This window comes from Actinia tenebrosa, unplaced genomic scaffold (assembly GCF_029948245.1).
Source record: "Actinia tenebrosa isolate PJP-AT-01 unplaced genomic scaffold, QUT_ActTen_1.0 PGA_scaffold6__47_contigs__length_16458017, whole genome shotgun sequence".
Classification (NCBI taxonomy): Eukaryota; Metazoa; Cnidaria; class Anthozoa; order Actiniaria; family Actiniidae; genus Actinia; species Actinia tenebrosa.
The window spans coordinates 8531762-8559100 of NW_028292583.1; the positions used below are offsets into that span (position 1 = coordinate 8531762).

The window sequence follows — 27339 nt, forward strand, 5'->3', positions numbered from 1 at the left end:
GGTATGACCGCCATGGAACAGGATACCGCCTGCTCGGAGGGCAGTGATTACATGAGGTAAGGGGTTCTTGGATACTTGTAAAGTGTTGTTCATGGATGGATGTAAAGAAGTGACTAACGCATGGGGGGGGGGGGGGAGGGCTATGTTTTGAGGAGGTCCCGAATTGGTCGTCTTTTCTCTGATATTCAGGTCTAAAAATTATACCAAATCAGGCGGGGTTTCGGGTGGGTGGGGGGCGGGTTCATCAGGGGGGCCATTGATTATTTCCACGTCATAAGTCACTTCGCCTTCGGCGAATAATCGTGAATCAAAAGTGAAATGTATTATGTGTATAGTGGCAAGGTAGGATTAGGTGTTTTTTTTTTTGTTTTTTTTTTCACACGCTATGATTGGTTAATTTGCCGGTCCATAACTTACGGTACGGACCGAAAATGAAATGGTTCACTAAGTTGTAAAACTGACTTATGATCTTTTAAAACATTAAAATCTTCGTTATGAAAAATATCTATGGATGAAAATCGCACAAAAACCCTTAATAAATTAAAAAGATAACTTTATTTTACTCTAACATCTAAGGAATCTAAAAGTCACAACATTTAATGTAAACTTATTAAATTGTAAGCGACAATTTTTTTCGATCACAAGGCTCTACAACACGGTACTAGTTGAGTGATTTTGTATGACAAACAAAAAACTAGGTCGAACTACGAACTAATAGGTTGCGAATAGCTAAGTCAGTAATGAAATAAGATAGTTTTACAAGAAGAATTAATATAAATTTGTTATTTCAGTAAGCTTACAACGTCAAGTTTGAACTTATCTAATAAATCGATCGGGTGAAGAGATCTAGAAGCCAGTGGTTTCTTTCGTTAACGTTTGAAGCAGGTTTCTAGGCCCATCCACTCTTGAAGTATTTCCATATTTCAGTAATATTTCATCCTCACTTGAATTTGAATGCATTTTTGGACAGGAGAGTGGGCAGTAACCTTTTTAATTCTCGCACTCGGTTAATAAGAGCTATATACAAAGTAAGAATAATAAAACAACTTGTCATTAAAGATGCGAATGTGAGACGAATCCAGGCCCCAATGATGTCGGAACCGGGAAATCTAAAGCAGATAGTTCATCTCAAAATCTAGAAAATTGATACAGCAAATAACCGAAAACATAAGAATCGCTCATCTGAACTTTCGCTCTTTCTAGAACCGACAGCATTTTCTCCTCGTGAACGACATAATTCTAAAGTATAAATATGATGTATTTACTGTGTCCGAAACATGCCTCAAAGATGTAGTATCCAACCTTGAACTGGAGATTCCAGGATACAACCTTTTCCGCCTAGATCCGACCAGGAAGAAAGAGGGTGGATGAGTGGGTGCATATATTGTTGAAGCCTTACAAAGCTGAAGTTCTCCAAGATAATAGCAGGGTAATCTGATACTGGTTTCCATCAACTTTGGATATAAAATTCAAGTCCGGAACCTTAAATCCTTTGTAGTTTGTACTATATACAGGCCACCTGATACTCCATCGATCTGTTTTGACTCAGATCTATCTCAGGGGCGGCGGAACCGGGGGGAGGAAATTTTTTTGGGGGCCTGCCCCCCCCACAAAATATTGGTTCTCAGTCATAGTTTTACGGCGCATGCGTCTGCAATCAAACAAAACAGTTGTCATTATCACATAGCGTTAAATATAATATTTCAGTGCCCCCCCCAAAGATGTTCAGCTTCCGTCGCCCCTGTATCTCCAAGTTTCATAAACGCTTCACTGTTTAAACAATCCAATCTACATCCTTGGCGATGCTAATTCCCAAACTACTGAATTCTCAATGAGCTGACTCTGGCGTTCTTTTGGATTTCATCAACATGTTCAATCTAACACAGCTGATTAATTCACCAACGAGGGTCACTCAAACAACTGAAACTCTAATCGATATCATATTGGCGTCAAATATAAAACAAGTCAAGGAAGCCAAGGTAATCCCTTGCTCAGTCAGCGATCACGACCTTTTTTTACGCTAAACTTCAACTTAAACAGGACAGAACTAAACCATCTTATATTTATACCAGAAGCTTCAAGACCTATAATCCCGATTCTTTCCTGACAGAAGTGGAGAAAATACCCTAGAGTTTAATGGATACATTTGATGAACTTGATGATAAACTGTTTGCCTTCAATTCCTTATTACTGAATTTCCTAGATGAACACGCAGCTTTGAGGACGATGACAGAACAAATTTATGAACTAATGAAAACCCGAGATAAGTACCAAAAGCTTGCACGACGGACTAAAGATCCTCTTGCTTGGAATGCTTTCAAGAAATTCAACCGAGAAGCCAAGAGAGAAATAAGAATGGAACAAAGGAGGCATGTATTGGAGTAAATATCTAGCAATAAAAACAATTAAAGTTCTCTGTGGAAAACCACTGGCACCTGTTTGTCTAAAAAATTTAAAAAATGCCAAAACCTACAGCAAAGATGATCAAACAACAGCCGAAGAGTTTAATGAGTATTTCATCAACGTTGGGAAGAACAATGTCAAGAAGATTAACGACTTGGCTGTTAAACTCAACTATGACCAATCTGGCTCTAACTTTGAACCCAAAATGTTTAACATTGAGGAACAGTTTACCTTTAGCGCAGTTAAAGAAAAAGATGTAAAATCCATTATCAAGGGTATGGCACTTAATAAAGCACCTGCATATGATAAGATACCTGTAAGGGTCATTAAGGATAGTCTACCAGCTATTCTGTCAGCTGTTACAGCCCTCATAAATTCCTACTTCGAGACTAGTGTCTTCCCAAACAAATGGAAAATCGCTGAAGTACTACCCATCCATAAGGACGGTGATCATGAATTGTCCATTAATAACAGGCCAATCTCGTTGCTTCCTTTACTGTCCAAGAGTTGTGAGAGAGCTGCCTATAACCAACTTACATCATACTTACAAACAAATGATAGACTGTCCAGCAGTGAAAGTGTGAAGGATGCAGAGAGTGCCATTTATACTGAGACCCTCCGTACTATACGCTACAGATAACATCCTTCAGTCCATTGATAACAAAAAGCTGACTGCAATTGTGCTGTTGGATATGAGCAAGGCCTTTGATTCAATAAACCACGAGAGATTGTTACTAAAATTAAAACACTTTGGAGCCTCACCTGCTGCAATAACTTGGATGCTCAGTTACTTGTCAAATCGCTTCCAAGCAGTACGCATCACGTCTCTTTCCAAACTATTACAAGTGGAACATGGAGTGCATCAAGGAAGTATTCTTGGTGGCCTCTTATTTAACATATTTATCAACGATTTACCTTAACTGTCTCAAGACTGTCTCACACAGAATTATGTAGATGATACTAAGCTAATGATCTCCTTTTGTCCAAAAGATCTATCTGATGCTACAATCAAGATCAGTGGCGACTTACAGAGGGTTCAAGATTGGTGCTTGTAGAACCAACTCCTGCTGAATCCTGATAAGACTAAACTACTCTTATTTGGGAGCCGTCAGATGCTTGCAAAAATAGATGATTTCCAAGTGTCTATCATGGAAAGCCGCTTACTCCATCTCATGCAGCAAACGACATCGGGGTATTTCTGGACAGTAATTTGACCTTTAATGAACATATAATATATACAGCGTCATCTTACATGGCACGCTTGGGACAAATTAATAGAGTGAAACATTGTTTTGATAGACAAACGTTAATCATCTTAATTAATGCTTTAGGTTTTAGTAATTATTTTATTGTTCGAAAGTCTGGAGTAATACAACATAAACTAATCTCAATTATAAAATAACTGTTATGAATGTCGCGTTCTGATTGGTTTGGAGCGCGTGCTTATGAGAGCACATTGCACGCGCGCGCACACTTTCCGTTGCGTCATTCCTATCTAAATAACGGTTATTGTAATTTGTATTTTATAAAAGAAATAAAAAACTTGCTTGTTGTGCTGTGTGCCGTTATAAAGCACTTGGGGATTGGCAGAACTCTCTAGAAGTGTCGTGAAGCACTCCGCTACGCGTCCAACCCCCGCGTGCTTTATGACTGCATACAGAACGCGCGCGCGTTTTCTATTTCTTCATAAGATCCAGGCTGTGCAGAATTTCACTTGTAGGATTGTTTCTGGGGCCAAGAAGTACGATCACATCACACCTTTACTAAAGAAGCTGAAGTGGTTACCAATTAGGAAACAACTTTATCTTAAGAATACTATTCTAGCTTTTAAGTGCATGAACGGAATGGCCCCAGGTTACTTAGGAGATTTAGGAGGTTTGTCAAACGATCTAGCATTTCAGGCCGTCAAACTAGGATGTTGTTAAATATTCCGCTCCTTAAGTCAACCACAGGTCAACGACCATTTTATTATCAAGGAGTTAAGCTTTGGAATGATTTAAGTGATAGGCTTAAACTTTATAAAGATGTGCAGATTTTTAAGTATGCAATGCGAAAAGAGCTTTTGAATGAATTTCTTAATAATGATATAGATAATAATTAGAATTTTAGTGGTGTATATAATTTAGGCTTTTACCTATAATGTATTTGTATATTGAGTTATTTATGCTGTATCTTTAGTATTATATATATATATATATTTGTTTGAGAAGAAAAAGTCAAGACAACATTTTTCCCTTTTTCTTCTCAAACAAATATTCTGCTCTACTTCTATCGATGTATTGAGCACTATTTTACGGAAAATGCATTCACAGATTTCTTATATATATATATACAGCCATTTGCAAAAAAATATGGCCGCTTCCAATATATATACAAGTGTATCAAAAGCATATCAAAAATTATGGGATATCCTCCATTATATGTTTTTCGAGTTGTCTATCATTAGGGCTTTCTGAAAAAAATATCAAGAAAGATATCTCGCCCTGTCTGATATACTTTCGATATACTTGTAATTTATATTTGAAACGGCCATAATTTTTGCAAATGACTGCATATGCATACACCGAATCCCTAAAACTATGACATGTTTGAGATATATATACACATATATGTATCCCCCTTTTTGCTATTGTCTTTCCTTAAAAATCCAGGTAAGACAATAGGAAAAATGGAGATATTATATATGTATATATATCTCAAACATGTCATAGTTTTAGGATTCTGTATATATATATATATATATATATATAACAAAGTATGTAATGTGGGTCTATACTGTTGAAACAGTGCTCGATGCGTAGGAATGCAGAGCATATATGATATATAGGTGCAGCAATTTTCCGTAAAATAGTGCTCAATACATCGATAGAAGTAGAGCAGAATATTTGTTTGAGAAGAAAAGTCAAGACAACATTTTTCCCGACAAGCCTGTTTCGTGAATTACTTCACTCTTCAGGGGATTTAATGATAAGAATATTCGTTACTATCATTTATATAGAAAAAGAATGCATAATTAATTAGTGGATGTAGTTTAGCTGTTGCGTAATAATGCTTTGTTTCTGTGGCGGCATGAAGATACAAGTTCGTTGCGCTTATTTAATGATAATTTGTATCTTCATGCCGCCACAGAAACAAAGCATTATTACGCAACAGCTAAACTACATCCACTAATTAATTATGTATACTTTTTCTATATAAATGATAGTAACGAATATTCTTATCATTAAATCCCCTGAAGAGTGAAGTAATTCACGAAACAGGCTTGTCGGGAAAAATGTTGTCTTGACTTTTTCTTCTCAAACAAATATATATATATATATGTATATATATATATAGTAAAGATTGGATTAAAGACGAGACATGTTCACTGTAACTCCGAGTTTCGTGCTTACGCACTCATCAGACAGACTTTAATGAAACATATTCCTATTACTGTGATATTTATATACAAGAGGTGTAATAATTATTTACAAAAGAAGTATTGTTCGGAAAGGAGTTAATTAGCTAGGCCTGGATTTCTATTGTTCATCAGATAGAACTTGTTTTCATGTCGGCATTTGGAGATCAATTCGGATCGCTTGTTTAAAAGAGTGTCGCTGTTTGCTTTGATGATAAGTAACTTTTCTGTTAAGCACAGGTCACACCTCTTAGAAATGTTGCTGTATGGTCTGGCTGAAGTGATGACTCGAACTCAACATTCAAGACAGAACAGAAGCATGGCAGAACGACAGGGCATTCATAACCTTAAAAGACCACAAAGACAACTTCCAGAAACAATCCCACCTGCAGACTTATCAACCAGCAAAAAGTGAAATTGGCCGTATAAGCAAACAGATCCTCGACAATATTAACACAACTATAAGAAATAAAACTACGCTAAACCAATGGAAAAACTCTTCGTCCGTAATCAACTGGTTCTCCAACATACCCAACAAGCACCAACATACATTCGCTATCTTCGACATTGAAAACTTCTACCCTTCCATCACAGAGAAGAACTTCTAACAGACGCATTGTCCTTCGCCAAGAAATACTGCACAATCACGGCCAGAGACATTGACATTATTATGCACGCCCCGCACAATCACTACTATTCAACAACGGCACTCCCTGGATCAAGAAGAAAGGCAATATGTTCGATGTTACCATGGGGAGCTACGATGGCGCGGAAATCTGTGAGCTAGTCGGTCTATTCATCCTCAACAAACTATGCGCTATAGGGAAGACAATAGGATATAAGAGAATGGACTGCTGCTTAAAAGACTCAGCAAGCAGACATGCTAGAACATACACCAGTTCAGACGAAGTATAACTTCTGCTACTGGCAAACGAAACCGAATTCGACAAAGCCAAACCCATCTATGAACATGCCTGATTCCAGCGGATATCCAAACCCCTGACCTACAACAACCATAACCATCTACACATTCAAAAAAGAAACAGACAACGTAACATCTCTGGTACAACCCTCCATACAGCAAGAATGTACAAACCAACGTCGGAAGCATCTTCCTGAAGCTCATACACAAACACTTTCCCAAGCAAACAGATTTCATTCCATTCACCGGATCTTCAATAAGAATAATATCAAAGTGAGCTACAGCTGCATGGAAAACATGAAAACCACCATTACCAAACACAACAAGAAAATCTTCAACACCGATACCGATCCCGCACCACGCTCTGAGAAAACATGCAACTGCCCGTAAAAAAGATCAATGCCCTCTAAACAACAACTGCCTCTCCCTCCAGCATCATCTACAACGCTCATGTCACAACAAACGAGGACACTACTGGGAAAAACTACATTGGCCTGACAGAAGGAACATTCAAACAACGATACACTCAGCACAAACTATCTCTGCGAAATAGAAAATACGCTAACAGCACCGAACTTTCTAAATACATCTGGGACATTAAAGATAACAACAAAGACTACAACATAGAATGGACAATCATCACTTCAGCCAGACCATACAGCAACATTTCTAAGAGGTGTGACCTGTGCTTAACAGAAAAGCTACTTATCATCAAAGCAAACAGCGACACTCTTTTAAACAAGCGATCCGAATTGATCTCCAAATGCCGACATGAAAACAAGTTCTATCTGATGAACAATAGAAATTCAGGCCTAGCTAATTAACTCCTTTCCGAACAATACTTCTTTTGTAAATAATCATTACACCTCGTGCATATAAATATCACAGTAATAGGAATATGCTTCATTAAAGTCTGTCTGATGAGTGCGTAAGCACGAAACTCGGAGTTACAGTGAACATGTCTCGTCTTTAATCCAATCTTTACTATATATCTATTGCTCTGCATCCCTACGCATCGGGCACTGTTTCAACAGTATAGACCACATTACATACTTTGTTATATATATATGTATATATATGTATATACAGCCATTAGTCATAAAGCACGCGGGGGTTGGACGCGTAGCGGAGTGCTTCTCGACACTTCTAGAGTGTTCTGCCAATCCCCAAGTGCTTTATAACGGCACACAGCACAGCAAGCAAGTTTTTCATTTCTTTTATAAAATACAAATTACAATAACCGTTATTTTAGATAGGAATGACGCAACGGAAAGTGTGCGCGCGCGTGCAATGTGCTCTCATAAAGCACGCGCTCCAAACCAATCAGAACGCGACATTCATTTATATATATATATATATATATATATATATATATATATACATATACAGCGATATGCAGAAATTCTGATCCAACAAAGTATATAGTATATAACTATATCGCGTGCATTATGGGTAATAGACCCGCGGGATTCCAAGGTAATTACCAAAGCGTTGGCTATCCTACCGAGTGTTGTTTATGAACAGCGCTAAAGTCAAGAGGCGGGAATGTGTTTACTTTTTAATACTTCTACACTATTAGAAAATAATGTCATATTGTAAACGGTTTTATTGATGTAAAGTGAAACATTGGAAGTTTTGCAATTGGTTAAGTTTAAAATCAGTTCTGAAGTCGCTCTTCTTTGAAGTTTCGCTTGAGCTCGGCTCAATTCTGGACTCGTTCTTCGCTTATTTATATGTGCCCTTCTAAAACAATCAATCACTCCGAGGACAGCAAAACCAAAACAGTCGGTAATACTTATGACAAAAGTGGTACAAAAATTGCTCATGAGCTACTCTGGATAGGATATTTTGCTTTATTCGTAGTCTACCGTGTTATTGTTATTGAGCGTCAACTCAGTCAAATCTCAGTTGATGAACAGGCTGAATATAATTTCTAGATAAACGTAGGCTATTCTTACTTAAGAGAGGCATATTCTTCCACTCAGTCTCCTCTGATAACTTAGTGATTCTTTGTGGTTACTTTTTCTTTTATGTCTCTCTCTCTCTCTCTCTTTTGGCTCAAGCTATTAAAATCTTTGCAGTTTTATGCAAAACAAGTTCACTCTTCACTCACGAGAGTGAAAGTTTGAATATTAATCATCATTGCATTTAAAGCCGTTTGTTTTAATCAAAATTGCATAAAATAAACAGCGGTTTATATTGAAAATAACTGTCGAGTTCTAGGCAGGGTGAAAATTCTTTTTCTGGTTGGAACAAGCGGAGTTTGTTTTGAAAGGTAGCTTATCTTTAAACAAAACGCCAGCCAACGTTTTGGTACTTTTAATCCCGCCTTGAATCCCGCTTTGAATCCCACGAGTCCATTACCCATAATGCACCCGATATAGTTATATACTATATACTTGGTGGGATCAGAATTTCTGCATATCGCTGTATATATATATATTTATATATATATATTCATATATATATTTATTTGAGAAGAAAAAGTCAAGACAACATTTTCCCCGACAAGCCTGTTTCGTGAATTGCTTCACTCTTCAGGGGATTTAATGAGAAGAACATTCGTTACTATCAATTATATAGAAAAAGTATACATAATTAATTAGTGGATATAGTTTAGCTGTTGCGTAGTAACGCTTTGTTTCTGTGGCGGCATGAAGATACAAGTTCGTTTCGCTTATTTAATGATGAGAGTTCCGGTCGATAGATTATTAGAAACTTTTCTTTAAGGCAAAGGTTACATCTTTTGCTGGAGCTGTTGTAGGCTGAGCTTGAAGATAGGACGCGCCATAAAATGGAGTAGCTGATATTACTGTTCTTGAGAGTCCAGATGTGTTTGCTGAGTTCAGTCGAGTTTTTATGCTGTTCGTGGCGGAATGAGGCGGTGTGGTTTCTGTATCTTGTTTTGAAGTCGTTTTCTGTGAGTCCTATGTATGTTGCGGTAGTGTTGTTGTCCTTTCTTGTGACGGTGGCTTGGTATATAACTGATGATTGGAGGCAGTTTCCATTAAGCGGGCAATTGTTCTTTTGTCGGCAGTTGCATGTTTTCTTGTCCTTTGTGTTGTTTGCGGTGTCTTTGCCGTCTCTCGGTGAATGTAAAATGCGCTTGTTGTGATTGTCAATGATTTGTTTGGCATTGTTCATGCAGCTGTAACTGATCTTGATGGTGTTGCGGTTAAAGACTTTCCTAAGATTATGGCCTCTAGGGTAAAATGTTGTCTTGACTTTTTCTTCTCAAACAAATATTCTGCTCTACTTCTATCGATGTATTGAGCACTATTTTACGGAAAATTGATTCACAGATTTCTTATATATATATATATTCTGTAACTGCTTCGGAAAAGCCCTGTAAAGGGACGAAGTAATAAAGTATGTATGTAAAATATAAATAAACACCTAATTTATTAGCATATCAGCGCTCAGTGAAGCTGCTTATAAATTAAAGCTCGCGGCACAAACGCGGTCGTGACACTGCAAGGTATACTCCAAACCAATCACATTGCGCGATAATTTACCCTCCATTCAATCAAATACCCGAAACACGGCACGAACACGGAGCCGACTCACTCGCAGCCAAGGTCACGACACTGCCAGACCAATCACATTGCAAGAAGATAAATTCAGCCAATCATATCTAAGAGTTTTTTTAAAAAGAGCCACAAATCGGACTTTTTGATTACGGTTATAATAATGTTGATGAATTTATTTAGATAACGCTTATGGATGTGTTTTTAGTTTGGTGTGGTTTGGTTTGGTTTTAATTAAAAAAAAAAAGTAAACTGGACAATGAACAAGTGAGATCAATGTATACATGACTTTGTGATTTTCAGTAAATTTTTGTATATGTTTCGCGTATTATACGAATACTTACCTCGGGCTAACTGTGTTCTTACCTTCACTTTGCCACCACTTTGGTACATAGTCCAAGTGATATTGTCAATAGATGTTGATAACTTGTATTCTGTAGTCCAGTATGACCACACAGGATGACCTTGTGTAGCTACAGCACGGATAACGAACACCTCACCCAAGTCTATCTGTAGATAGTCATTAGGGTCTATGTTTGTCTTTGGTGCCCATCCCCTGACCTTTCCAGTCAGTCGTATACAGTATGCTTCATCATTGTCACACTGTGAACTTGCCGTAAATGTGTTATCTGGTATGATGTTCCTATCAGATACACCAATACGATTATCTCCCCATTCTGTAGGAACAGGAAACGGTTTGTCAAAATATTTAACACCCAAATTCATACAAAATACCATGCAAAGGCCAAACAACAAGTTTGCATTCAGAAAATCTTCATATGAACGAGTAGTATCGTCGGAATGGTTAAGTCTGTGTTGCCATTTATTTTATAAATGTCAGCTCAAGGAAAGTGCTGTCTCGTCGCCCTGTATTTTTGAAATAGCATGCTTCGTCGTTTTTTTCCTCACTATACGTGTTCAGTTGTTTCGAACATTGTACGAGGTTTTACTCAATAATGATTGGTGGTCAGCTGAAATAATTTTGTATTCAAAAGTTTTGTCTTGCTTTGATTGTGTAGCTCATAGGCAGCCAAGTTTTGCGGACAATTCACATTTATCTTGAAGTAAAATTATACACTATTTTACCCAAAGCAAGGTCTGATCCCATTCCCATACATGAGTAAAGTGAGTCAGTACGACGTGCGTTACACTTAATCGAAATATTGCGACCAATTTAAATAACTATTGCTCTGCACTGACTAGCGACCTTACTAGCCGCTCATACATGTGATCTTAAGAGACTTTTTCCAGGTGAACATGAGGTGATCAATTCAAAACAATAGTTATTCAAACATGTCGCCATATTCCGATTCCGATAACTGCTACGCAGGTACAGAGCCTGTTTGGGCTTCCTGTGGACTTACCTTGTTTGTAGACTGTACAATACTTTGATGGACAAGTTGGAACTTTTCTCGGGAATTGATAGACGAAATAATCCTTGCAGTTTCGTATCTTTACGGTAGTTTCCTCAACACAGCACTTGCCATCTGCGGCAAAGCATAGTTGACGTTCAACTATCCCATCTTCTACTGAAGGAAGTAGGCCATTGATCCACCCCATGTATTTAGTTGAGCAAGACGATTTTCTATCTATACACGATGTTGCCAACTGCCGTCCAGCAGAATCTACGACTCGGTACCAGGTGGTCGTGGAAAGATGATCATCACAACCTCTGAAGGTTTCTTCTTTTGCAATGGTATCCTCTCGACGGTCTGAATAACTGAGGGACTTGTACTCATGACACTCTTGATGTGCTAAAAGCGTGACAAGCAAAAGTCGTATCGAGAACCTCTTTCAGCCAATGACGATCATTAGATTAAAATTCTTTATTATCAATCGTTTACTTATAGCCTCTGCAAGCACAAGTGACCTAATAAAGCCTCCTGAAACAACACAATAGCCTTTCCTATGCAAAAAAGTATAGATCATCTACTAATAATCATAAATTCAATAAATCATTTTTGAACTGGCATATTAACTAACTTATTTTTGTTAGCCAATATGAATAACTGAGGCGTCGAAATTGAGGAGTTATTTCACACTCTTTGCCATGAATACTTCGAATGAAAACACCAGAATGACAACAAAAAAAAAAAAAAAAAAAAAAAAAAAAGAGGATTTTTTGAAAAAATCAGGAATTATCAATTATTAATTTCTAAACTAGAAAAAGATTTTGATTATATTTTAAAAAAAGAAGCGTGGGCAACCAAGAAGCCTTCCACAACCCTTTCCATTGGCAGTTCATTTCTAACGTAATTTTGTCTTTCAGGAGTGGAATGATTGAAGTCATAGGGGATTGATCAACTCCACCCGTGGGAAATCCTGGATATGTTTTTCATAGGCTAGCTTCAAGAATAATGATACGAACCTGGAATTTTCAGGCAAGGCTCCATTGAAAAGGTTGAACCATTGATAACTAACTTTACATTGGGGCTGTCCTTTCTTGCGCTTATCTTGATCTGAAAGAAAGTAGGCTTTTATTTGCAGTTACCAATAAAACGAGAGCCCACCTGCTCATTGCCACTTTGAAGGACAAATTATGTCTCTATGTACATTTGGATTAAAGGTTATCATAAGTGGTATCTAAATTATGATGATAGCCGTCTCACATAAGCAGCTTTAGGGTAGATTTATTTAGTTAAAGATACCATAAAAAAGCTAATTTGCGGGAAAGCCAGGCTACCCATTACACAATCTAGAAGTTATATTTTTTATCTCATTTTACATCAAAATATTATAAAGAAGTATCATAACATTAAAATAAAATCGATCGTTTCCAATAAATCGTTTTATTAATATACAAATATGTAAAAAGTTAGTGACTACAATCGCCATGTATTTTGGGTAAATCCAAGAGGGCGGAATTCGTGTCAGGTTGTTTTGCTTTGTTGTCCGCTGTGTAAACGGTTTTTAACTTCAATAAATGCTGAATCCAGTTCAAGTTATCTTACATAAATCTCATTAAATACTGTTAACATTATTCTAGAACATAACTTACGATAAATTTACAGAATATTAAATAATATAAAATTAAAATATAAAATAATATAAAATTAGTAGCCGAGCTCCTTCGGCCCGCGCGAGCGGAGCACCATACTTAAGAAAAAAAATGGTAAACCATCGAGTTGGTTTTTCATGGCTTGCCTGACGTCACTTCCGTCCGTCCGTCTGTACGTCCGTGTACACAACACAGGGATCCCGCTTGATGTCAAAGAAAAACTACTCGTAAATGCGGCTCTCAAATGCACAGAAAAAATAATTTTAGGACAAATTATAGACCAACAACAATTTAAAAAACTTTCATATGGTCAAAGGTAGATCAAGGAATGTTCTGCAAGAAGTCAGGTGTGTGTTATTTTAGCAAACAATAATATATTACTTAACACAGATTTTGACAAGAATTTTTTTCAACAAATCAAAGAATTTCTCTCAAAACTTTTAATATTTCTATAGATAAGCTTAATTGATTTTAATGCTGCATAAAATATAATCCGGAGAGCAAGTATTACAACAAATATTCGGCCTTTATTTAGCATTATAAATCTTTAACAATTCGGTTGTTTTTAACCAACTATCGTATGTTTTTCGTTCAAGAAAAATACAGCTTTGTTCGCCTCCTATCGCGGGGTCCCATTGGCAAACAAAAGAAGACTTTCATTCAATAATTTGATATCTTTCTATCGATAATTTATTTAAATATTGAATGAAATATAAAATTGAATTGCACCAAATATTTTCATATATTAAAATTATTCAGTATTTCGAGCTAGTATGATTATACGAATGATCTGGAATTTGTGTTGTTGAAAGATGTTAAATTGTACCTTGTCTTTCACTTTAAAAAGCTACTAAATATTCAAAATTCAATTCAATTCAATTCAATTTCAGTTTATTTACACTGTTTTTTTCAATTTTACATAGTAGAATTAGAAGAATATATATAGTTTGAATAATATTTCGAATTTTTTACTATAATTAACATATAATAGGTGTAAGTGTACGATAGCCAAAGGAGCTAAAGCTTTCTAGTTGGCTGTCGTAATTTTCATTTAGGGTCAAAAAATAAAAATAAAAATAAAATAAAAAAAAGGAAGAAAAAGAAGAAGAAGAAAAAAAAGAAAGAAACTACAAGGCTAAAATATTATAATAATACTATGATATTAAATTCAACAGTATACATTTCCATTATAGCAAAAAAGGAGATAAATTAAATAATCAATGATATAATTGTTATTGATTATTGAGTAAGAATTCCTTATACGTCTGTTTGAAGGACGAATAAGGAAGACTTTTAATTGAGTTGGGTATTGTTTCCCAGATTTTAGGAATACTAAGATTAAATGTAAATTTACCATAATTTGTTCTTACTCGTTGTTTTATAGAAATTATTATTAGCTGAAAATCTTGTATTGTAAGAATGAATATCTGACACAGGTATTATGGATTCACTGAAGATATCAGATATTCTGGAAGGATTGCTCAAAATTTTATGGGTAAATAATGCCTGTCTTATCTTATATGTAATTTCAATATAAAGGATGCCTAACAGCTTGAAGTATGATTGCGGATCATCGCTTCTCTTGAGAAAGAAAATGCATCTCATACATTTCCTTAGTTGAGAAAACAGTTTGTCTTGAAAAACATCTAGAAATGCCAATTTACTGACAAGGAAATTCATCATTTTATATTTTGAATTGCAATGTCCACTCGACAACAACTGCCTTTCAACCAGCCTTGTATACGAATCACGCGTAACGACAGATGAAGACAACACAGTGAAAAACTACGACATCGGACTGACAGAAGGTACATTCAAACAACGACACACGCAACAGAAACTATCATTTAGGAACAGAAAATACGCAAACAGCACTGAATTCCCAAAATACATCTGGAAACGAAAAGACGACAAGAGAAAATACATGATCAACTGGTCAATAATAGCCTCAGCAAATTCATACAACAACGTCTCCAAAAGGTGTAATCTCTGCCTAACAGAAAAACTTTATTAAAGCCGACAAAACTAGCCTCCTCAACAAAAGTTCGGAATATATTTCTAAATGCCGCCTTGAGAACAAGTACTACTTAATGAACACCTAAAACAAATCCAGAAAGCCGCAGAACAAATGATCATTTTAATTATACAATTACACTAAATATAGATATCGCCACCCATGTATATGTAAGCCACTTAAGTAAGATTATTCTTCATTAAAGTCTGTCTGACGATCGCGTAAGCGTGAAATTCGGAGTAACAGCTAAAGTGATGTCTTCTATTTGATCTATCTACAATCTCTCTCTCTCTCTCTATATATATATATATTAAATAAACTAAGGCATATAGGATTTTCAGCGCCAAAGGGCCATGTGAGAAGGCCGAAGAAACTTTAGTTAGCCTAAGAAGAAAGTGAAGTTTTCTTATCATCTATAGTACAAGATGCAGAAAAAATTTCAAAACAAAATAAAATTTAGAAAATATCTTTAAGCTGCCTTGGAAGACAACGTTCAACGATATTTGAACATTGAAACATTCGAATTTAATGAGAAGAAAGCTGGAGTTCGTGTTGTGATTGCCTATCCTTGTGGTGATGTGGTTGTGAAACAAGAATTTTCCAAGTTAACGGCGATTCTTATTCGTAACATTTACTTGAAAAAGATGTGCTATTTGGTTTTTTATGATCTCGTCAAGGGATAGATGATCAACACAACCACGCTTCCAATTTTCAGCATCTTTGGCTGCTGTGTAGACTTCGTATCTCCTACTTTTACCAAAAGCAGTCGGCAAAACAACCAGGACGTGTTTTCCGAGCAAAAAGGATTTCAAAGCAAATTGTTGTTCTAGTTTTAGGTCAATGTTGAGTAGATTTATGCTCTTTTCTAAGGATTCGGCCATCTTGATCAATCTTAGGATATCAAACGTATTATTATGCAAACGCTGACGATTTCGACCAATATAAATGCGCGCACGCTGATGTGCGCGAGTAACCGAAAATGTTTTGGGTTGGCGGAAGGCGAATTGTTCATTTAAGCATTCAAGAGTTTATATGTATAATTTGTACCACTAAAACGGGAACCACTGGTATTAACGAACTCGGGTGACCTCGATTCAAACATTTTGCCACCCTGTGGTGACACTCTACGAATACACGCTTCTTGCGCAAAATATCAAGCTGTGATATGGAAGCGAAGTAGCCAAAGCTGTCCTACCATTCAAACGCCAATAGGACGAGGATGGTGCGAAGAGGATGATGACATTGTAATCGACTGAATGAGTGTTGAGCCGGCCCCCAAAGGTGTACTAGAGTTGCTGCCTTGCCAATGTACAAAGGTTTGTAAGATACCAAGCTGTAGCTGTCGTGAAAAAAAGACTTCAAACGCACAGATATGTGCAGACTACAAGAATGTACCAATAGACAAGTTGATGATTTGTACATAGTCCCAGATATGAACAATATGATGGAGATGAACGATGAAATTATTTAAGGTAGACAGAAACCTTTTTTATGAGTTATAACAGAATTTAGTTCTTGTACTATTCTTATTCTTAATGCAACAGCATAATGAAAATGAATCATTTCAATTTCAAAATATTTTAAAAGTTTGTTTTCGTTTTCAGCTATTTCAGCTACGTTGCTATGGAAACCATAAAATATCATAATCGTGCAAGTCTTATTATTATTATTTCGCTGGTAAACAAGACGTCAAGGTTTTCTCAAATAATCTAGGTTCAACGATCATTTATTTGACCGCCAAAATGTATTTGCTCGTTTATCCGAGTTAAACTTCGCTCGTGGACGGATCTCAAATGCGTTAAATGCGCTTTTATAAAAGTAATATAGGATCCCGTTTGGTTATCCATGTTTGGTTATCCATGAAGAGTTTAGGTTTTTGTAAGAACCGTATTTTTACCGCAATGAAATTAAGAAAATCAATGATTAGGTAGCATCAGCGAGAGAAAATTGGCTGGAGATCATTAACTAACTAAACTTGTGAAATGAAGTCCCTGAACGTTAAAACCAAATGTGTCATCAGTTAAAAAATAGTTTTCTGATCCTAATTCTTCATTAAAATATTTTTATTCCTTAACTACTTTTCGATAAGCTTGACCATAAGCTGTAAATACTAGATTTTGAGATTCGATTTTAATTCGATTTTTTTTCATCTGTTTTCATGCGCGAGAAAGATACGGAACTGAATCACGAACGATCGAAAAGTTTTCGAGAAACAAAGTTTACATGATTTAGATAAACTTGTTAAAAAATAACTTAGACAAAATAGAAAAATAAAGCAAAATGCAATGCAAAATATAAAATGACGAATTTCTTTGTTAGTAAATTGGCATTTGTAGATGTTTTTGGATATTTAGTAGCTTTTTAAAGTGAAAGACAAGGTCTTCATACAATAACATCTTTCAACAACACAAATTCCAGATCATTTGTATAATCATACTAGCTCGAAATACTGAAAAGTTAAATATTTGGTGCAATTTTATATTTCATTCAATATTTAAATAAATTATCGATAGAAAGATATAAAATTATTGAATGAAAGCATAGTTAATGGAGCGGAATGGTTGGGAAACCCATTGTTCTATGTTTTTGTTCGACTTTATCCATTGTTATATGACGTTGACGGTGCACAGAGAAGAAAGAGTTGCTCCGTTTGTTCATAGTATTCGGGAATATAGGAGTTTTTAACCCTAAAAAACGTTCTAAAATACTTTATTATTTGTTAATTAATCCTATATGGTTAATACTAATTGCTTATTGAAAAGGAAATTGCCTTTTATCATGCTTTCTTATTTATCATCTAGTAACTTAGCTGTATCTGCGCGGAAATATTTATCCGCATAGTTTGTGGTCATCGAATGAAAGTTTTCACTTTCAATATGTTCATACATGAAAATAATAAGGAAATGAGTATTTTCAGCCATACTTGCTTTGGTTCATTGTGCACCGTCAGTAACACGTGATAGTACGGTTCAACCTCAAACGCAAAACAATAGCTTTGTTCTATGGAGTTTCCAAATCATTCCGCTCCATTAACTATGATGAAAGTCTTCTTTTGTTTGCCGATGGGACCCCGCGATAGTAGGCGAACAAAGCTGTATTTTTCTTGAACGAAAAACATACGATAGTTGGTTAAAAACGACCGAATTGTTAAAGATTTACAATGCTAAATAAAGGCCGATTATTCGTTGTAATAATTGCTCTCCGGATTATATTTCATGCAGCATTAAAATCAATTAAGCTTATCTATAGAAATATTAAAAGTTTTGAGAGAAACTCTTTGATTTGTCGATAAAAGGTCTTGTCAAAATCAGTATTAAATAACATTGTTTGCTAAAAAACACACACCTGGCTTCTTGCAGAACGCTTCTTGATCTACCTTTGACTATATGAAAGTTTGTTTTTAATTGTTGTTGGTCCATAACTTGTCCTAAAACTATCTTTACTGTGCATTTGAGAGCCGCATTTATGAGTAGTTTTTCTTTGACATCAAGCGGGATCCCTGTGTTGTGTACACGGGCGGACGGACGGACGGTAGACGGACGTACGGACGGAAGTGACGTCAGCCAAGCCATGAAAAATCAACTCGATGGTTTACCGTTTTTTCTTAAGTATGGTACTCCGAAGGCCCGCGCGGGAGCTCCGCTAATAACGTTAAATGACGTAAATTTGTCGTCTGATTTCGGGATGAAAGCCACTCAATGTGCACGGCCATCTAAATATTCTTAAAAGATCAAAGATGTCAAAGATGTGGGCAAGAATTTGTCACTCTAGGTGGGCTTGGGGGCTTGGTCAATGGACACGTTTCTTTAGTTACATTTTGGAATTCTTTCACTATCGAAAACCCTACCATTTTCACAATCAACGTTGCTCGATCCACACTTTCACGGTGTGTCTGGAGCCGAAAAAGATGAAAACTGGCGAGGTATTCTCAGATTTAACTGTAACTTACTTGTAAACGATCTTGTTTTTCAGGGATTGGTAGTTGAATAAAGGTCCATTTATCAGTGGCGCTTCTATAGCTCCATTCTTCTGTACTCCTGTTGTCGGTTTGGAATTCTACAGATAATTTTCTTCCAAAATATTTCCATCCGCTGTAAAACCAAAATCGAAGGCATCGCCATCCTTCTGCTTTTGGATGAATAAGTGGACTTAACATATCCCAATCACATGAGCCATTGTGGTCTGAATAACATGATGGATTCCCTGTAGACAAAAAGTGATACATTGTTTCATTCAGCCTCTCTGGAACCCAGGGTAGAATAATAGGGGCAAAAGTATCGTGTAACATCCAACGCAACAATAATGGGTTGCAAGTTGCAAAAAAGCTTTTGCTTTCCAATGCCTTCCACTCCCTACTTCACCGTCTTTTTAAAAATATTTATTGATTTTTCAACACTTACACCTGTTTTTCTGAAACTTAAACTTCACCGCCTAATTGATAATCTTAAACATCATATCTCATTTCATTGGTTTCGTTAGTTTTATTTCGGAAAGCCCCAGAGTCATGTTATATTATCAAACGTTTCCCATTTAATGAATATTAAAGTATAGGAATACTGACATATTAAACGGCTTACTTTGAGAATAAACTGAAGCACATCCTCCTTTGACAAATCCCAAATCGTCAAGAGCAGCAAAGTGTTTGCTTACATATCCAGTGAGAATAATCTATGATGACAAATAAAATAAATAATCAGTCTCAGTACGAACCTAAGTTCTTTCTTTCTTCCTTCCTTAAGGTGCCTGACTACTTTTGAACGTTCTATTTGAGCTCACGATGTGCGCGCGCTCAAAAACCGCTGAATAATTTTCACGATTTTATTGAAGAACCATACACGTTTTGAACTTCAAGTTGGCAAAACCTTCAAATTTTGCATGGTACTATATACTTTTTTTGTTATTTTCTTCCGGAATAACAGGAAATATCCATTATTATATCCACATTATTATATAGTGCCGACGTGTTAAGGCCGGTTAAGACGGTACGATTTTCGCCTACAACTATCGTATACAACACGCTCGCGCCATCCTACAACTCGAGTCGTAGCGTATAAACCAAGCCTACAACTCGTCTACGACAGACGCGTGCAACACGAAAAAAGTTGTAGGATTTTAAAACATGTTTTAAAAAGCTACAACAATCGTGGGTGTCATGACGCGAGCGTGTTGCATACGATAGTTGTAGGCGAAAATTGTACCGTCTAAACCGGCCTTTAGGCTGCCTTTACTCGAGTTCCGTAAATATTAATATATTTCCTTATTTTCCAATAGTTTTCCAATATTTTTCAACAAACTTAACAATTCACTTTTATATAGGAAGCTTACAAATCACTTTATTGCTCGATATGACGTTTTATACACGGTCGGCGCTCCTAAATATCAGAAATATTCTACTCTCACATGGCCGGCAGCCACCATTACCATCGAATGTTTGGAATACGCTTAAGTCTTTTGGCATCGTAAAGCAACAGAGAGTTGTCGAGCTGGAGTAAGACATAAGCATTCTATGTTCCGCAGGGCTTATAATGACGTTCGGAAGGGTCACTACAATGAGACTACAACGACAACTACGAATGAAATTACTACCATGAGGAGCTTTATGTAGCTTAGGATTTCCCTGCGTGATATCTATGGCGTCTTCCTACTCGCATTACAGTTAACTAAGTTGTGGTTCATAACTCTACACACTGTATTAACCTTTGCTTCCAAACGCAATTAACATTGAAAGATATTTCGCTTGCAGTTCTGATAAATTGGAAAATTTATCAATCTATACTGTAATTAGAGCAATTGAGCATACTTTTCGTTACTAACGATATTTTAAAATTATAAGCGCAAGTTATCAATCGGAATCTAAAATAATACCGGTAGTTCAAAGTTTGGTATTCACATAGTTTGAAACATAGACTACAGGTCCTCTGATGAATTAGATAAAGCATTGCAGAATTTGGATTGTCTCTCTATCATAGGCGACCGAAGGCTTTATGCGTGTAGCTGCAGTATTTTGATTTAACTCAAAAAAACCATCAAGTTGACAGCTAGCGAAATAAGGTGTCGCTACTTATAACGCCCTTAGTTAAAAGTTAGATTCCAGCCAAACCACGCACAGGGTCCATGTAACATTTCTTATTGTTAACTTGGGCCTCTTTGAGGCCCAAGTCAGCGGAACACCAAAATCCTAACTGGTATAAAGCTCCTCATGATTGATACGTACAAGAACTACAAGCATGGCTGACTTCACACCTCAAAGCAAAACTAGAACTCTTGTTCCGTTGACTCGTCGTGTAGAACAATCTCGTCGAATTATTCCTAAATTTATGGTAGTTCGTATCAGTGATATGGTTGCAAACTCATCAGAGCGTTAAATCTAAAATTGCCTTTTATGGTCATCAATTGTCTTCTAAAACTAAAGAGAGAATCGATGAACCAACTAGTTATGAACCAATCAGAGCTTTCGTAATTAATGAGGCGGGAAGTCTGAATTTCCGAAAGTTGAGTTTGGCTTGTTATCGTATGACTAAGGTTGGCACTGTGGGGATGGGAGAGGATTATTGTCAGGCGACTTAAATTACTCGTGGGTGGGAGGGACTTCAGTAACTCATGATTTGAGTTATATTTTACATTTTATAGTTTATAGTTTATAGTTTATAGTTTATAGTTTATAGTTTATAGTTTATAGTTTATAGTTTATAGTTTATAGTTTATAGCTTATAGTTTATAGTTTATAGTTTATAGTTTATAGTTTATAGTTTATAGTTTATAGTTTATAGTTTATAGTTTATAGTTTATAGTTTATTCGTTGCCAAGAAACTGTAAACAATCCGAATAACTCTCACGATTCCTCTGATTCATAAATCTAGTAAGAGTAAACTCACACTCGAATACTCGTTCAATGGTTAAACCGGGAGCCATTCAGTCATTACTAGGTGATTTATCATGTCAACATATTGATTTATGTTTCATCTCAGAGACATGGCTACACGAGCGATTTGATGCGAATCTCGTTTGTCCGAATGGTTTCAGTTTAATTACGAAGAACAGAATTAACAGAACTGGAGGAGGAGTAGCTATTGCAGCAGAAACGACTGGAAGATTAAAAGTATTAGCAGCCCATCCAATGATAATAATTTTGAATGTTTATGGTCTGAAATTCGGCCGACTTCTTCTCAATTGATCTACGCTGGCGTTGTTTGTCATCCACCCGAACCGGTTTATAATCCTGATGAACTTATTGAACACTTATCTGATGGTCTTGAAACCTTACTTACTGATAATCCTGGCTGTCGAGTCATCTTGGCTTTCGATATAAAGCAACTAAGATTATTAGACTCTCTTATAAATCAATTCTCACTATCTTAACTTGTTAAACAACCGACCAGAGGAAACAATATACTCGATGTTTTCCTTACTAATACACCTTTTGACTTCAGTACGGTGAAATGTGTGGACAGTCTGATAAATACAGATCACAAGAGCGTTATAGTAAACCCAAGAACTAGAACGAAAGCTAAAAGAAAATGGATCGAAATTCGTGATACTCTTTAATCAATCCAGCTATCGATATATTTTTCCCTGTTAAGAAAGTCAAAGTCTCAAGTAATGACCCAACGTTTGTCAGTCCTCTAGTGAAACATCTTCTTAAAAAAAATAAATGACTATATTAGAAGGGGAATGCTTGATGAGGCTAACGCACTTCAACCGAGAATCGACCACCTTATATTAGAACACCAGATTAGTGCAATTAAAACTACGAACAATCAATATGGGTGCTCATCAAGAAAATGGCGGAAAACACCGAGTGGATAAGATTACAGGGAGAGTGTCTAAGGAGGTGCCTTTGTCTAGTGTCTTTAATCTGAATGAAATTAAAAAATATTTTCAACATATCAACACCGACTGTCACTATGAACCGCCCTCTATCATAACTATTGATGTCGATAATACTAATATTCCTACTATTGGTGAACTCACTACTCTAAAGTTCCTATCAAGTGTAAAGAGAACAGGAGCTGGACCTGACGGAATTAGACATTGGTTCTGGAAGGATTTTGCTCTTGAGCTTGCTCCTGCAATAACCTACCTGTTCAACCTGTCTATCAAGTCTTAAGCTGTCCTACTTCAATGGAAATCTGCAAACATAAACACCACTCCCTAAATAATCTCCTATCTCTAAAATGGAACAATTAAGACCTATTTCAGTCACGGACATTATCATTAGATTATTTGAACGTATAATTTATACTAGACAGCTTAAGCCTATCATAGAATCAGTTTTTAATGGTGACCAGTTTGCATATAGAAAGGGAAGGAATTCTACCATGGCACTTTTGTTATGCCAACATATGTGGTTGAAATGGCTTGACGGTCAAGCTGATAGTGTAAGGGTTTTTGCTTTCGATTTTTCTAAAGCTTTCGACCATGTTAATCATGCTGTTCTTTTTAACAAGCTTAGTCAGCTTCCAATGAATCCATACATTTATAACTGGTTAAGGGGTTTTCTTACAGGGAGACAACAAAGAATTGCTATTCTGATAATAAGACTAGTTTTTTTTACCAATAAATAGAGGCGTGCCACAAGGTACAATTGTCGGACCAATTCTATTTTCAATAATGGTAAATGATATAAAATCAATAAATGATTCTAGTACCTTATTAGTAAAATACGCAGATGATATCACACTAAGTACCTATAGAACCAAGTATAATGATTGTGCTTCTGAAGAGGTGGATTCCATTAAGAACTGGGCTACCGATAACAACATGTCTATAAACTTATCTAAAACTAAAGAGCTAGTGGTTAAGGGTAGATAAGATGCAGCTATTCCACCTCCTCTACCGGGTATTAAACAGGTGGATGATAATATAAACTACTAGGGGTGTATTTTTCAATCGTAGTCCAAATAACAGGGACTCTCAATTTGACAATATATTAAGTAAAGCGGGGAAAAGGAACCGATGTATATATCAAGAATCTGCAAAAGGTACGGATATAGTCAGGAGAATCTTCATTATGTCACTTTAATGTCACTTTTTAAATATGCTCTTCCTGTATGGGGTGCGTGCAAGTCACTCAAAGTTACGTGTTCGGAGGAAATTACTCATGTTTCTTCCTTAGATTCAGTTTTATGATTTTTTTTTTGTACAGACCTTGATTTTTGCTATTTTCTTCGAAAATTGTACAAACGCATGTCATTCCGGAGTGATTATCTCAAAAACAAGCTCGGGAGACCCCAATTTTCTTTGCAATTTTGAAATCACTATTAAATTTCAGGTTAAAAAAGTTCCAATTTTCAATATACTTGATAAAGTTACTTTTAGGAATACAATTTAATAAGAAAACTAGTTGTAAAAGGCAACGTTTCGCTGTCATCTCAACAACATCTTCAGGTCTAATGAAAACTGTGTAAACTCTACTATATGTAAACATAGCTAAAGGAAGTGTGAAAGTTCAATGAATAACAATGAAATAGATTAAATCAAGCCGAAAAATGACAATAAAAGCGCAAAACAAACAAAATAATTATTAAATGAAAACTTTCGCTCTAATAGAGTCTGATTGTTTGTTAAGTTCAGGTTTATTATCTATTTCATTTTCAATGTTCTGTTTATTATTTACCGAAGTAGTCAGCCACCTTAATTATTTTTTTCATGCATTCATGCATCGAAATATCATTCATTCGTTTCTTTTCAATTATCTTTTTTCCCCTCTTTCTATCTTTTTCTTTATTTTTTCTAATGCTTGATTCTCTACAAACCTTTCCTGCTGAGTTTCCTGGTATCTGCACTCGTCCAAATGCCCAGACCCCAGCAGTAGGGTTTGAAGTATTCCAGAGAAGCTTGGTGCTGATAGCAGTATGGACAACAATCTCAAGTTTTGAGTTAGATGTATCAGGGATAAAATACCAGAACTGCATGCAGGCGGTGACGGTTATCTTCCAATGCTTCACGAGTCTTCCATAACCTTTTTTGGTGCTTTTGTTTGACATTAAAAGAATGTAACTTCCTACATCAAAAACAACAAAACCAACATTTTAGATGCTTATGGTGCCGGGTGCCGTTAAGTTGACGATTGCCGGCTATTGCTATTTTTTTTTGAGACAATAAACGAACGTGAGCTCAAAAAAATGCTGACATTTCATAAAGCAATATTGCAAGTTTTTAACTTCAGGAAGAAATGGGACACTGTAATTGTTTGTTGAAAATTTTGAGACAGTTCTCAAAAAATAATAGTGGCCTGGGTTTTGTTCGCACAAGGAAAAAAAAAAGTTATGCGTACATCTTTAATGCATGGACTAAAAACACTATTTCAGCTACCTTTATCAGATTTGATACCTACAGACCAATTTAGTAAAATACAGTGAATACCTTGGTCGGTCATTGACGTATGGTCGTGGTTAGGAAAGTTGTGTTTCTCGGTCCGAAAATCCTTTGGTTTAAAGAAATCCCAGACAAGAGTGCCCTTGGTATCGTTTTGGAAACCACAAAGTTCATTTTCAAAACCGCAAACTCCTGGAGAGTACAAAAAAAAAAAAAAAAAAAAAAAAAAGAAAAGAAAAGCTAATTAAAACTAAAATATTATATTTCTTAAAGTGCGCCTGACCCAAACTCAATATCTTCGGCATAGTATATATTTACATGAAGTGAACAGTTGAATGGTAAAATAGTTTTATAGGATGCATACTTTCAATATGCTAATGCGTGTGATGTCGTAGGAGGCATTTGAGTTTATTTGTCATCATTTGTAAATTGGAGCACTGATTACTATGAGAAAACAATTTGCAATAACCTTTCTATAAACCCTATGTAAGACAATGTTGTTTTATACAGGAAAAGATCCAGAAAAGTTTTCTAATAATGTCTCCTACGACATCACCTTCATATTTAAACCTTGAAATCTCCAAGATGTATCAAGATCACTTCATTTAAATTGAATACTTAAATTATTGAGTTAGGGGTGAGGGCAGTTTAATAATAAAGTGATCAAAAAAAAAGTAGCCAAGCGTTAGTGTATTTTGACGTCATCAGATTGGTATATGACTTTAAATAGAGTCTTTACGAATGTCGTTTGGTAGTTGAGGAATGATAATGAAATGTTGGCAAGAAATCGTGTTTTTGAGGAGTTCAGAGCGGTTCTTTTTCTTCCTCTGTATGTAATGTAAGAGGGTGCGTAGCAGCGCCTCCAAAATTTCATACCGACTCTTTCTTTGAGCTCCATATCTCCAAAATAACAACTTTCTCGCACAATTTACCTCCACATATAGATTATCTAATAGATTTACTTTACTTTCATTTTTAAGAGAATTTTTTGTAGACGCAATGCCGATAAATAATGTTTTGCAATTCGAAAAGCGAGACCTGGCTATGTGCGGATTTTCAACTTGGGCAAAAATCATACAGGAAAATTAAATATACACTCATATAGGGATGGGACAGGCCAAATGTTACCAGACGTTACGTCACATCGACGCTTCTATCAACGTACCGATCTCTTGCACTTGTTTATAGATTTTTGCAAATTGATTAATACTTTTTCGTGCAAAAAATAAACATTTGGTAACATTTGGTCCATCGTGTGAAAAAATCTGTTTTCTCTAAATTTATTGGATAAATTATTTGGGGGGAGGGGGTAAATTTTCCGAGACATTTGTTATTTTGGAGATATGGAAGTCAAAGAAAGGGTCGGTGTGAAATTTTGGAGGCGGCGGTTGCACACCATTCTAACAACAACATGCTGACGGTGGTGGTGGTAATGGTGTGACTGTGATGATTATGCTGTTCTTGGTGGCGATTGTTTTAGTATTACCTCTCTGTACTTGCATTTGACATCTTTTTACTTTGAGCATTTCTTTGATTACGAAGAAATCTATTTGCAAGCAAATTGACATTAAAACGTCTAGTCAATTAGGATATTACCTAAAATAACCGTTATTACCAATAGAAATAATACGAAAGCCACACGTAGGTTTTGTTCCATGAAAAGATTTCAGTTTAAAATTATCGAAAACTGACTCCTACATTTGCGCTTTGAGACTTCTTGCCGATCTTTTCAAAAACAAAGATAGAGTCCCAGCCATTGCT

At 36.0% G+C, this 27339-nt stretch overlaps 1 protein-coding gene across 1 annotated transcript; it reads right to left on the reverse strand.

The window, feature by feature from the left end:
* Positions 1-6721: 6721 nt before the first annotated feature.
* Positions 6722-27111, reverse strand: LOC116287926 (uncharacterized). The gene is made up of 9 exons (XM_089038958.1): positions 27065-27111; positions 25627-25770; positions 25017-25264; positions 19839-19929; positions 19211-19464; positions 12618-12708; positions 11614-12003; positions 10616-10926; positions 6722-6823 (listed from the first exon to the last, which is right to left on the reverse strand). The coding sequence occupies exons 1-9, from the start codon at positions 27102-27104 to the stop codon at positions 6722-6724; spliced, it is 1671 nt and encodes a 556-aa protein (XP_088895084.1). The 5' UTR covers positions 27105-27111.
* Between the last annotated feature and the right edge of the window lie 228 nt (positions 27112-27339).

Bases quoted from the DNA above. Each gene is read 5' to 3' on its own strand.
- LOC116287926 (XM_089038958.1), bottom strand. From the start codon at position 27,104: ATGCTCAAAGTAAAAAGATGTCAAATGCAAGTACAGAGAG. The intron at 19,930-25,016 runs GTTTGTAGAGAA...TTGTCATCATAG, and splicing joins CAGGAAACTCAGCAGGAAAG to ATTATTCTCACTGGATATGT. The intron at 6,824-10,615 runs GTAAGAACACAG...TTGAATGTGTAG, and splicing joins AAAGTGGTGGCAAAGTGAAG to ATGGTTATGGTTGTTGTAGG.